Raw genomic sequence first — 13,147 nt, forward strand, 5'->3', positions numbered from 1 at the left:
TCAGGTTTCGTTGCTGACTCAGCAGGACTAGTAGCAGTTGTCTCCTGAAAGAGATGGAAAAGAGAATGACTCAAAGTAGAGACAAACCATAATATGTGTAGCTGCTAGTAGTAGCACAACTGTTGTGTTCTCAGGCAAGGCAATTTACACCTAATTCCTCACTCAACTCAAAAATGAGTACGTATCTTCAGGTAGGGACATGCTCTTGGATTGGGGCGTAAAGCCGGATGTCTCATGTTTGAGGAGCGCCACACCTCAACCATGTTAAAGATCCCACAACACTTCTCATCGAAAAGAGTACTTGTCCTTACCAGTATGAGTGGTTCAAACCTAACAGTCTGATCTTACACAACTTGTACTTACTGTACGAAACTGGTTTGTTATGCCAAAAGGCAGTTTACCAGTTATGCAAAACAAACATGTCAAACAAACTAGGGACACAAGAACAAATTTCAACATCTCACCACGGACTTCTTGCTGAGGTCACTGAAGTTTGGGCTGGTGGGCTCGCTCGTGGTCGTCTGTTCGTCCTCAGCGGGCGCGGGACTCTGTGGGTGTGAGTCAGACAGAGATTGCCTGTCTTTGTCCAATGATGTTTCACACGTGCTCTGAATCGGTGCAACAGCGAAGCGGCGGTTAAACATTTCAGCAAGCATGGCAGCAAGGAATGGCTTTGAGTTTGTGAAATAAAGAAGCACACGATCACACAAACACACTGCTTGCAGTCTAGGGGGGGTCCGGGGGCAAATTTTGGATTTTCAAGCCTTTAAAAACGTAATTCCACACATTTTGAGAGGCAAATCATGGGGTATATGTTTTAATATTTTTACCAAAGATTTTTGTCCATGAACGTTGACGGATTGGTTTAAAACGTTTCCCGTAATATGCCACAAAGTTCCTGCAATTGACGGAAAAAAGAGTGCGGGCTAGAGTCCTGGCACACACACACACCCTACCCACAGTGATATGCATAACTACAGTTGAGCCTCACCACAACTCTTTCATTCATGTTCTGACCAAAGATGAAGGAAGGGGCTGCGGCTCCGCTGGTGGGCGAAACCGTGGTGACCGTACAGAGGGGCGGAGCCTTCTGACCGAAGACGGCGGGCGTCGCGTTCACATCTGTCGTGGCCGTGGTGGTAACCGGCGCCGTCTGGGTAGACGGTGACGTTGTGGTAGCCGTTTCCAACGAGCTGTAAAACAATGTGTAAAAATTGAGAACAATCAGCAACAACTGCCTGTATTTCATTTAACTTTGCCCAATCTAAGCTATATTCATTGTTACATCTGGTTTCATGGCATAGCACTACCACCTACCTTGTTGCTGAGAACTGCAGGAAGTAATTTTCATGGTCCTCACTCTCAGCCTTTTCTTTATTTGGTGGTTCCTCCTTCTCTGGAGACTGTGTTTTCTGTACACACAAGAAAACTGGGTCACAACCAGAAAGTCTAAACCCTTGGATTTTCAAAGGCACGAAGTATGGGATTCACAAGATAAAGGACGAATGGAGATACAAATTCATTTGATTCCAGTCACTTAGTACAGTGTAGAGTCCAACCTGTCTAAAGTCAAACCACAAAAAACTTTCACGATAGTACAGAAATATACGTATAATGTACAAGCCTTGAAAGTGCATGTACTGACCGGGGTAGTGACCACTCTCTCCTCCAGTTTCTCCCCAAAGACAAAGCCAGGAGTAGGCTCGGCAGGCTGGGCAGCTGTGGTACTAGCTTCTGCAGCACTGCTACCATTACTGGAACAACAAGCATGGAGATGAGTTGGTATACTTACCTATGGTAAAATATTTCTGTACAGTACTGATGGTAATGATACAAACAATAACAAATTGTAATAAAAGTCATTCAACTGTCTTATCTAGATATCTATACCAGTAGCTTCTCTTCTCTATCAGTATCAAGTTTGTCATTGAACCTGCATTGCTAATAATTCCTTAGCATTTCACTGCCATTTACAATATTCTTCTTCTTACCATAATGATCCTACCTTTGGCCAGTGTCAGCGTAGGCTTTGCAGTCAAAAGTGGTACATACAAACACGTGCACACAGGCAAAAAAGAAAATAACAGAAAATAACACGAATGTCCAGTTTTTCCTTTCCTGACCTTTTAGTGTTCTGGAACTGTAAGAAGTAATTCTCGGGTGGTGCGGCATCAGAAGGTTCTGAAGACTCCTTAAACCCCTTCCTGCTGTCCTCTTCTTCAGAAGACGTTCCAGTGAACATCCCAAATATCCTCCTGGGCTCCTGCTCCGTGGAATCAGTGGTGGACTCGGGAGTCGGGGTTTCAGGCCCAGAATCTTCTTTCTTCGCCTTTTTTGTTTGATGTTGTTCATCGTCGGAACATTCGCTTGCTCTTTTCCTGGACTGTTGTGGCTTGGAGCTTGGAGGGTCCTGAACAGAACACATGCAAATATAAACTCCTCATCTCTGCTACACTCAAAGTTTCCTATATTATGAAACAAAGTTACTGTTTCTCTGACAGACGAAATATCCAAGATTATACATGTACAGGTATACACATATCTTTGACACCCAAAAGCAATTCAGAAGCCTTTACAGATACAACTATGACATTATTTGGAGTACGCTTACCGAGATGAAATCTTTTATCATATCTTTCGTATCCTGTAATCCTTACCTCCTCAGCCTTGGCCACTGGCTTGTCTACTCCGTTGCTATCAGCTTCTGGGGGATCTGGGTAGATCAAATTCAAACAACACTGTTTTGCTTCACCGTTTCAGCATATTCTCTATCAAAGGCTTCAACATTTAGATTTACTGAACTAGAGTATTAGAAACTTATTCCTTTACCAAATTATACCTACCTACTAAACCTTTTATTGCAAGGCTCCTAGGAAATCTCAGAGCTATGTCCACATCTTACCTTTTCTTACTCCAGCCTCGCCAGGTACCTGTAGAGTTGCTGGCCTTAACTTGAAAGCTGATTTCACAGGTTTTGTGTCAGAAGAGCCTGAAGAAACAACAATAATGTCTGTCTTAGCAAGAGTGACAATTCCTTTTTTTATAGTAAAGGTATTTAACCCTTATCAATATAGTAAAGGCATATGTACACCACACATGTATGAGTACGTGAGAAATAGGTCCTAACCACCTCATGTACAACATCTAGTATTAAGCAACAGATAATATCATGAGAGAGGTTTCATTCTGAGATCCAGCATGCATACAATACAATAGTGCTCCTATTAAATCTCCTATTCCTAGTTTGTTAGTACAACACTAGTATACTTTGCACTGAAAAGAATTCCATCTTAAGAAAGAAAGAAATATGTAGTATTGGTAGGGCCAGCATTGTTTCTGTGTGTCCAGTAACAAGATGAAGACTATTTGCAATACAAGATCAAAATCAGTTGAAATTGCTAACAAGCAAGCAAAAGTACCAAAATGAATCCAGCAGGCTTAAACTTAAACATATATAGCAAACTGCAGTTCTTTCCAAATCAGTTTATCCTTCATCTTAGCTACTCTGGAAGCAACTCATCTTTGCACAACTGGCATCCCATCAGCAAAAATACTGGTAAACATTATGTACCAAGAGTATACATGTACATGTATGAACCTGTGCAGAAATACATGCAAAATTCCAATTTTACCTTCACTTACCTGACTATGCAGGTAGCATTTTCAACCCTGACAGATATGTGTGTTTTGGGGATGTGGACTTCATCAAAAGGGTTTAATATTTCAAGAAAAAAATATGCCCCAGCAACACTCGCAAAAACTAGCCTCACCAAAAATAGCGCATTCCACTGCAAAGATGATGTAATTGGATTAACCTAATGAATTGAAAAATATGCCCCCAGTAAAGTTTGGAAAAAACAAAAAAAAATTCTTGACCACCCTAACCATAAGGACACATGAAGTACCGTGGCAGTACCACAGCCAACCAACCTGGTGCGACACCGGAAGCGGACGCAAATAAAGGAAATGAGGAGGGGGCGGTGGAGTGTGCCAGGGTTGCGGACAAACGGGACGGCCTGAGGAAGGAGGGACGGTTTGCCGCGCCGTGAAAGTCGTGACCGTCACAGCTGCTCTCGTCTGCGGAGAGAAGAAACCAGACCGACTCGCGGTCAGACCTAAAAATGTCTTCGGCTCCAGGAAAAAAAATGTACCTAAGCAGGGCTCCAGACTAACTTTGTGACTTTAGGAGCACAACCCTAAAAATTTGGGCGCACCAGCAAACATCTATGTACAACTTACAAGGTAGATCATGGCATCAAACATTAATTTGCAGAACATTTATATTGTGTTTTTTGTACATGGAGATGTACATGTTTTCCGTACATGGAGATTCACAAAGTGGAAATATCGTGATCAGTGGGCAAGAGAGCAAATGTGTAGTGACTGTCATGATATGACTGTTAAGCTTTGCAGTCCATGATATAGACATTATGATGCATGAAAGTTCTGTTTCCAATAAAAAGAATCCATAGGCAAACGACTGAATTAATGGGAGCATGTGCTCCTAAAATAGGAGCAGTCTGGAGGGCTGCTAAGGTACCACAGACATCCCTGTCTTGGCACAGACACTGTCTAGCACACAGCCACTGACTGAAGATCACATGCAGGCTTTACGTTCGATGCACAACAGCAAATCATTTGAATCCTGCTTGCAACAAAACTGAGAATTTTTAAAGGTATCGAACAGCATAAGAATAAGACATTCATTATAATGCATGAGTGAGAAAAGCTGTGCATGTGTGCCCCAGTCAGTTGGGAACATCTACTCCCAATTATGCCACTTTTTCATCACACAAACTCCAATCTAAGGATGACATCTGCCTGTGCATTCATTTTGGTTAGCCAAAAAACAGCAAATACTGAAGACAATACACTGTACATCTCCCGAAACTATGGAAAAATGAGAACAAGTTCAATTGTTTCCAAAAGCAGTTTCATCAGGTTGGTAAAGTATAGGATACAGGAGAAGCACTGAGGAAGGTGTCTGATAGACACAGTGAAACACCAGCACTTGAGGTGAGAAAATTTGGTTGTGTAAAAGAAAACTCCTGTATCCAAGGTTTATTTGTTTTTCTTGCTCTCTCTCCAGTCAGATATGACATTCTCAGATGTCATCCGTCGGCAGAAGTTTGTGAGGCCTTGTGGGAAGGCCGTACCTGAGGTGTAACCAGACGACCAGACTGTTCTGTGGGAGGCATAGTTGGGTGCATGCTTCATTGCAAACGTTCGTGGGACACCTAGGAGAGACACAGCATACAACGCATCAACAAGCTGTGCACAGTGACTGCAAAATCATAAATCTTGTATTGTAAGGATTTCTGTCATAAGGAAAACTCATCATCATAGTCCTTGTCATCAATGAAAACTATATCCAACTATATTGAAGATTTTTCCTTGTGAGGCAATATAATGTCATAAAATATTTACTAAATGATAAATCAACACTTGTGTAAGTTGTGTTTTAAAAAAATATGGGTCTTACTTGATGATTCTGGAGGGAATGATGCAATGTGCTCTCTAACATTGGCTGAAATTGAAAAGAAGGGGGAGGTTTATTATATGAAAAAATCCATCCTGAATCAGTGGTCGAAATACTTTTTTTCAGTGCTCTGCAATATTGCAGAAGAGTCAAAATTTTGTTCTGCAATTTGGAAATACTTTCTGCAAACGCACAAGCCTCCATACTACAATCCTGCAAGTTTATAAGCATGAACTATTGATTGATATGCAAATTAGTGAAGACAATTTTTGGAAGTCCAAAAAGAAACAAAAGATAGACAAGGTTAATGCAAATTAGTGAAGAAGCTCCTGTTGTTTCAGAACAGGAGCTTAAGTGTTGTCTGTCCTTGGGGCCAAGAGCGCCAAATCCCAAGTGCCAATTTTTCCTGCTGCAAAATTGCAGATTGTATAAATTTTTCTTCTGCAATCTTGAAAATCTATCTGCAGATTGCAGACTGCAGACAGGTATTTCGAACACTGTGAATCAAGAAATCAATACAAAATGTCTGTCAATTTACCTAAAATCCAATACACAGGTAATTTTGACTGATTGAACTGCATTCAGTTTGCATTGTGCATTAAAATACAAGTGTAGAAAAAATGAGTAAAACTAAGAAATCTGAAAAAAGAAGAGACTTACTGTCCTCACTGTCTGAAGCTGGCTCACTGCCAGAACCCTGAAACAGAAATGAACTGGTCAGCACTAATCAACGAAACATCATAAGATTAAACAAGCGTCATACTTACTACCTTTCCCCTCGTAAATCCTAAAATCTAAGGGCCATTATGTAAAACTTTTGCAAAAAAATTAAAATATTTCATTGAAAAAAATTCTGATGCAAACACAGCCTACACAAGATGCAGTCAGGAAGTAAACAGACATGTTTTTGTCAACTTTTAAACACACTAAGGAGAAAATATTTTGGCACATCCACTTCCTGAATGGCACTTACTTGAAATGAAGTAGGGTTTAAACCAGAAAATTTACTTTCTGTATCGTCCTAATTTTACACAATGCAGCTTTAACTTCCAATGCATGGCATTTAGACATTTCTGACTATACAACTCCAGTCTTTATCAAGAATCAGTGCTTGAAGCTTGTAGGTACTGTTCCCTGTTTAACATGTAGAGATGTAAATACTTTGCATTTCGGAACGCATCTATTGTCAGAATTGACCAATCAGAATTGCCCTGAGAAAGGTGAAAAGACAGTCACCGAAATGTGGCTCAATCAACCTCTTGAAAGTAAAAATACTCTCTTTAATCTGCTTGAAACTTAAGTTATAAGCATTTGTTGCATGATGCCATCTACCAACACAGCTGAACTTTGCTACCCTGTGAAATGGAATGTGTCCTCTCTGTAACCTTCCTAGTCAGGCAAGGTTTCAGGACAGGCTGATGGATGGATATAACATTAGCCTGACCAAGTCGGTTGGATTGGAAAGGCTCATACAATAGACATCAATAACAGGATGCATATTTCAAAACCCATTCTCATTACGAAGCTCACATAAGTCAATGGAGGTTGACATAAAGAGGGCATGTTTAAGGCCATAGCATCCACTTCCTTATTACTGTAATTCCTAAATTTTTCGCAGCACTGTTTTCACTCTTTCTTCTGTACCAAGAGTTTATCATTAGACATTACTGTTACAAAATTATTTGTCTCTTGCCCCTCTTTCTGCACTTGGCATCACCATAAATTTTAGCTAAGAGCTCCCATGAAGATAAAGTGATCTACAGTACATGAATATGCTTGACACTTCATGTTGGTGAGTGGGTAGCCATAGCCAGTACCAACCATAGCATTTCAAATGCGCTCTTATAATATAATCAGTCATATTTGGTGTGTGGCTTAAGGTCCTGAAACAGATAAAATGATGGTCCTACCTTGTCAGAACTGCCGTAGACAAACCGTGCCGGTGCAATGGCTGGTTTGGAGGCCTCACCTCCCTCACCTGACAAAAAATAAAGAAATCTGCTGTCAAATTAATCTGGCATTATCTATGGTTTCTGCAGAAACCCCATCTAGACCCTCCCTCAGGAAAATGTGCTTCTGGCAAAGTTCCAGAAACATATAGGCTACAAATCCATGAGATTCAAGATCATTCTGGACCAATTTCTGTAGAAAGTAAACAACTGCAGTGCCAGATTATATACATGAACCTTCAAGCAACAGATGGAAGGGGCGATCAAGCTAGAACAGACTTCTTCTGCACAAAAATCTAACCCTTTTACAATTTCTCTAGCATTTTAAGAGAAAGGTTTTTCTTCTGAGCCATAGTATGATACATAGACCACACAACTGACAACAGCATGACAAGATTTAGGGCAGTGAGCAACCCATGTATAGTTGCTATGGCTACCAAGGTCACCAATTATGGGATATATATGGTGAACCTAATTTTAGAAAATTAGCTGGAACTGGACTGATAACCTTGCTGGGGAGGGGGGTGAGCAATACACTTGAGATCTTTATTCTAACTGTCAGCTTGTCAGAAAGATGTTACAACAACTATCATCTTCGTTCTTCCTCTTTTAATTACATAAATTTCAAGTGTCCCATACTCCATTATCCAAGCATCTGCATATTATTATTACAAAGGATTTTCAGATGTCTTTTAACATAAAATCATGCTAAACCTGGACGATTCTGAAGTCAAAGTTCTGCAGAGTAAAGCAGCACATTTTGTAACATGATCCACTTGCTGTGTAACACAGCTCCTCAAATAAAGTAGGTCAACCTACATGTACATATGTACATTTAAAGACTATGTATGTACATTTGGAGTTGTGTACTATATTGTACAAGAACAATGCAGAATTGGGAATTTCAAGCCTATATGTGTACGTATAATAATATATACAGTATGACTATGAGGTATGTACAATTTGGAGTTTATGTATTGTACTGTACATACATGTAAACAAGGCAGAATCAGTAGGTGACCTCCCCAACTATCAGTCAGTAATTTTAGGCTTAATAAAGACTTCCTTGACTACTTATGTATCAAAAAGTGACAAAAACCTTTCAAGAATGAACACACATACCTTCTATGACTGAGCATTTTACCTGAATGATCACTCTATGCAAGACTTGGCAAACATTCAAACATCAGTGACTTTCACTTTTCTGTTTAGCCTGATTTGGTCAGACATCTTCCACTGATCAGGCCCCTTGAGGAGACTCCTGGGCCCATTCTGCTAATCTCCAAGCAGAGGTTTGGGCTTTGGCTTATTTGTGGCGAGTTTTTCTTTTTGTACTGGTAATATCTTAACTTAAGTTATGCCAGCCCTTCGGTGTGGCCAATGGTATTACTCAGTCGTTTACTGTTTGGCAAATGGATACTGCCTGGCCAGTTTGATACAGTTTGCAGCCACCAAAAAAAATCAGCTTGGACATTACCATTCTGCCCCTGGCAGCAAGAGATTGTGTAACACCAACTACCTGTATATAATATATTCAGTTCAGTGGACATGAATGCAAATAATACTTGTCAGCATGCGCATAAATCAACATCTTCGTGCCTTGAGGTGGTTTAAAGGTTGTGCATTGCTAACACACTGATTTTTATAGTGCAACAAAATACAGTATCTTACAATCCTGCTTTCTGCACACTTATTTTTGAGAATTTTTGTGTTTACTGCTGATTCTATGATAGTTATCTTGCATATATTTCTCAATTCCCATGTTAAATGTTTGCAAACTTGCAATTTTGAATATGCCATACACAAGTCTGAACCTGAACCTAAACATTTGGACTTGAATCTGGACCTATACCCAAGTTTAGGTATACATCCCTACTTAATGTAAATATTGGGCTGAGAGGTTTGTACTATGGAGGCTTGTGTATTTGCAGAAAGTATTTCCGAATTTTGACATTCTGCAATACTGCAGACCACCAAAAAAAGTACATGTACCATTGGTGGGTTCCTGGAAAGGTGTGATAAAATGACAAGTCCTCAATAACGACTGGTGCCCTACTGCTGCTGCCCTCCCATCGAGTTATGCACTCATTCCATCACTTAACATGTCTGGGTCAAAACAATACGTGAACTCCTATCAGCTGTCACTCCAAAAACAAGGCTTGTCGGCTATCTGTGGTTACCAAACCTATTTTACTTTTTCGGTGTTAAGTCTCTTTCTTCTCAGTTTGCAAAGTTGATCACCTTCAGGCTTCAGCAGATTTATATTCATTTTTACAGCTTTCTCAGATTCTTAAAAAAAGTATGTTAGTGAAGGTTAGACATCCAGATAGAACAAATTACATAACACAAAATAGATCAAGCAACTGGATACATTTTCAGAGATCATATAGCAGACTTTCTTTTATCTGTGACCGAGCAAGGACGAAAAGTATCCATGCAGGGCTTTAAAAGAGATTACGAGATAGGCAAAAGCTCTCCATAGTCCAGAACAGGTTGGGAAACAGTCTATTAGTATTAGTAAGCCAATTAGGTCTGCTGGGAGAGAAGGTTAATGCACCCAGTGGGACATGGGAGGCCATGTGACACTTTGTCTCCTTTTACTTCCTTTCAAAGGCACTGGCAAGTACGTAATATTGGCATACTAAAATAATTATTATTAATGTGGATTTAAGGCTAGAGATAGGTAATGTATAGTGATGTATCAATAGCATTTTATAATGCACATCTATAATTTACTTTTGAAGATTTGAAGTCTCTAAAAAATATGGAATCAGCCATGTTGATTTTTATTACATTTCCTCTGATTGTGTAGTGGTAACTGCATGTGAAATTTCATCTGATCTTATCTGTAAGGTCAAGAAACGGTATACTGCAAACAAAAATAAACTGTGCAAATATCATAGAGGAGAAAAGGATCACATACCAGGCATTATGACTTTATCGTCAAAATACACCCATCACAGATTATGTTAATCAAGTATCGTCGACAGCTACAGCTACAGCAACAGGGTAAGATCTGATGATAAGATGTAATTGTGTAGTCTTACCTACATCTTACCTTTGTTTCTAATGACACTAGAGCAACAACCTGGCGGCAAAAACTTGCACACGGTCTTTACACTTGCACTTTGATGCATCACCGCGCCTTTGCGCTCAAGAAAAACGTGCGCCATGATCAGTCACATGCACAAAGGCTGACAAGATTGGCAGACGGCCCGCGGAATGGTAAATATGGCCCGTGAAGAGCCTTGCACTTATCCGTGGTGTATTCTTAATGTGTTGTACACAAATCGGAGCAAGCCGGCTAAGACCGGAACCAGCGATCAACAAAATACAGGGCGCTAAACGCGGCTCATTTCCTCTCCTGCTCGGCCCTGGCCGCTCAACTTTACGGCTCAAGAGTCTACAGAAGGGAAAAAATATTTCTATGCTCCCGCCTAGCTGTAAAGCAAGGTATGGATTGTCATGGAGGGCGCATGCGAAAGAGAAACAAGTTCCAGTATTTTTCCACTCCTCACCTGCAACACCAGCGTCCGCCATGATGGGCTTTCTTTTCTCCCGTCATGCCTAGCGCGGACCCTAGAGTAATCTGAAACGCGGGCTGTAATTGGCTCTTTTTGTGCAGCTCTGATGAAAGACTCTTTAGTATTGATCCAATCAGAATATTCGTTATGAAGTGATTTCTGCAGTCGGCGGTGCCTCATTTTTCGCGGGAAATTGAAATACCCATGAGAATATGATAAATCAGCCTTTGGTCAATTAAATGGAGACTGCATGCCCTTTTTCAAAAACCTTTATTACAGATTTGCAAAAAACAAAACCTCTTCTGTTTTACCATTAGGGCAATGAGCGCCGCCATGTTGATTATGACATCATGGTTCAGCCATTTTGGGCACTTTGCTTGTAAGGTCTTTTCCAATTTCAAAATAATCAGCATTAATGTGTTGATAATTGAACAGGTCAATAAGAAGAAGTACATGATTTATTACACTGTGTCATATTTATTTCGGTCATCACTTTTTGTTTACATAAAATCATTCCCAGTTAAACGTTAACGGGGGGTGTCCTAATTCCGACCTACCCCTAATTCCGTACTAGTTTGAAAAATCCTTGTCGCCGCGCTATGCATGGGAGCACGTGCCTATAAATAACCACAAGAATGGACAAAGTTTCTGTGTTGATATCGGTATTCTCACAAAGTTTGTTCCAGTTCGCACGCTCCGATAACAGACGATTGAAAAATCTGTATAGATTCGACGCTTGTTCGGGGGTTGACGAGCGTGTTAAAAAACGCAGCTTTGATTTTGAAACAGCCGCTTTGGAGCAAGTAGCGTAATGGTACAAAGAAGACTTGTTTGGGACAGAAAAATAGTTATAGATTGTTTTAGTCATAATTTGTGTATTTTAGATACCTAACTCTCTCCTCAGATTGGACTTTGTTAGATACTAGGTCGGAATTAGGGCACCCCTTTTGCGATAGAACGTTCCACCGGCAGAATGACGAAAAACCTGCCGTAAGTTTCGCGAACCATTACGCTTGGGTGCAAGGCGCCACACTAAAGTGAAATACACAGCTATTTAGCTTTAATCGTTGTTATCTTTATCTGTAAATATTATAGCTCGTATTAGGCGGGTTTTTGGTGAGACAAACCATTACCAAAGGTATGTGCGTTTGCATGGAACATAGGTCGGAATTAGGACCCCTCCCGTTACATTTTATGATCACATCAATATCCTTTTATTCAAATTATAGTTAACGTTATGCATTGAGGACAGCCAACAACCTAAGCAACTTCAATCAACAGTAACTTCTAGCTAAAGTACACAAGACGGCATTGAGTAAAAGCCACCCCTTGTGTGTACATCATTTCTCGTTACTACAGTGTTACAAATGGTTATTGTAGTTACACATGTAACTTTATAGAATTACAGTAACGTTATAACTGTTATGTAGTTATAGATGTCAGAATATCGTAGTAAATGGACGGGACTATCTGTCCAGCATTCCAACAGCCTGTTCTTAGGTAGGTTTACGGAAAAACCTGGGCTGTCTACCTTACCAGGCTACCTTACCAGTCTACCTTGCCTGTCTAGGACGTCAGGCTACTGAACTCCCCCCATCCACAGCCTCACGAACAGCAAGACTTCCAAGCAGCTGCGCCCCCTGGCGGAATGCATCAGAATTGCACCCACTACTTTGGCACGTGCGTGTGCACAAACCTTAGGCCTGTGCAGCATGGTAATCTCCAAGCAGATTTTTCGGTGGCAAGACAGTATCCATTGGCCAGAGGAGTGTCCATTAGCTTTGGTTGGCTAATGGATACAGGATGGCCAATGGATACTGTTTTTGCCACCCAACCGAAAGATCTGCTAGGAGATTACAGCATGGAGATAACATAGCCTGACTAATCGCGCTCCTGGCGGTCGGCCGCCCCGAAGTGGGTGGGGGTCATTAACCTCTTGTGTAACACAGGCTAGGAGTTAAACACAGCAAGAGATCTAGAAATAAACTGAGCAGGATGTTATATTATGTTTCATTTCATTTTATCTAAAGTAATCAACAGTAACAGGGAAACGGATGTCGTGGTTACTTTGAGAGCGCACGGGTCGGAGTGTGTATTGCATCAGAACAGGGTGAACTTTTGACCGAAGCGCGGGGGCAGCATTGTCCGTGCCGCACATCTGTAGAGAATCATAGGGACTGTACAATATTTACCGG

General features: G+C 40.7%; 1 protein-coding gene across 8 annotated transcripts in view; it reads right to left on the reverse strand.

Annotated features, from left to right (window-relative positions):
• Positions 1 to 11,035, reverse strand: part of LOC109486270 (ran-binding protein 3-like) — a 20,674-nt gene extending 9,639 nt beyond the window's left edge. The window contains exons 1-14 of one of the 8 annotated variants that reach the window (XM_019790044.1): positions 10,487 to 10,933; positions 7,390 to 7,457; positions 6,140 to 6,176; positions 5,483 to 5,527; positions 5,157 to 5,237; positions 3,931 to 4,077; positions 2,903 to 2,989; positions 2,658 to 2,713; positions 2,124 to 2,410; positions 1,646 to 1,754; positions 1,318 to 1,412; positions 992 to 1,193; positions 465 to 608; positions 9 to 44 (exon numbers count right to left, since the gene is read on the reverse strand). In XM_019790044.1, the coding sequence (XP_019645603.1) occupies positions 9 to 44; positions 465 to 608; positions 992 to 1,193; positions 1,318 to 1,412; positions 1,646 to 1,754; positions 2,124 to 2,410; positions 2,658 to 2,713; positions 2,903 to 2,989; positions 3,931 to 4,077; positions 5,157 to 5,237; positions 5,483 to 5,527; positions 6,140 to 6,176; positions 7,390 to 7,457; positions 10,487 to 10,601 (1,509 nt within the window). In that variant the 5' untranslated portion in view covers positions 10,602 to 10,933. The other 7 variants (XM_019790047.1, XM_019790042.1, XM_019790049.1 and 4 more) reach the window with 7 other exon arrangements.
• Positions 11,036 to 13,147: the final 2,112 nt, after the last annotated feature.

The sequence above is a fragment of the Branchiostoma belcheri genome, unplaced genomic scaffold (assembly GCF_001625305.1).
Source record: "Branchiostoma belcheri isolate BF01 breed outbred unplaced genomic scaffold, Haploidv18h27 scaffold8, whole genome shotgun sequence".
In the NCBI taxonomy this organism is placed as follows: Eukaryota; Metazoa; Chordata; class Leptocardii; order Amphioxiformes; family Branchiostomatidae; genus Branchiostoma; species Branchiostoma belcheri.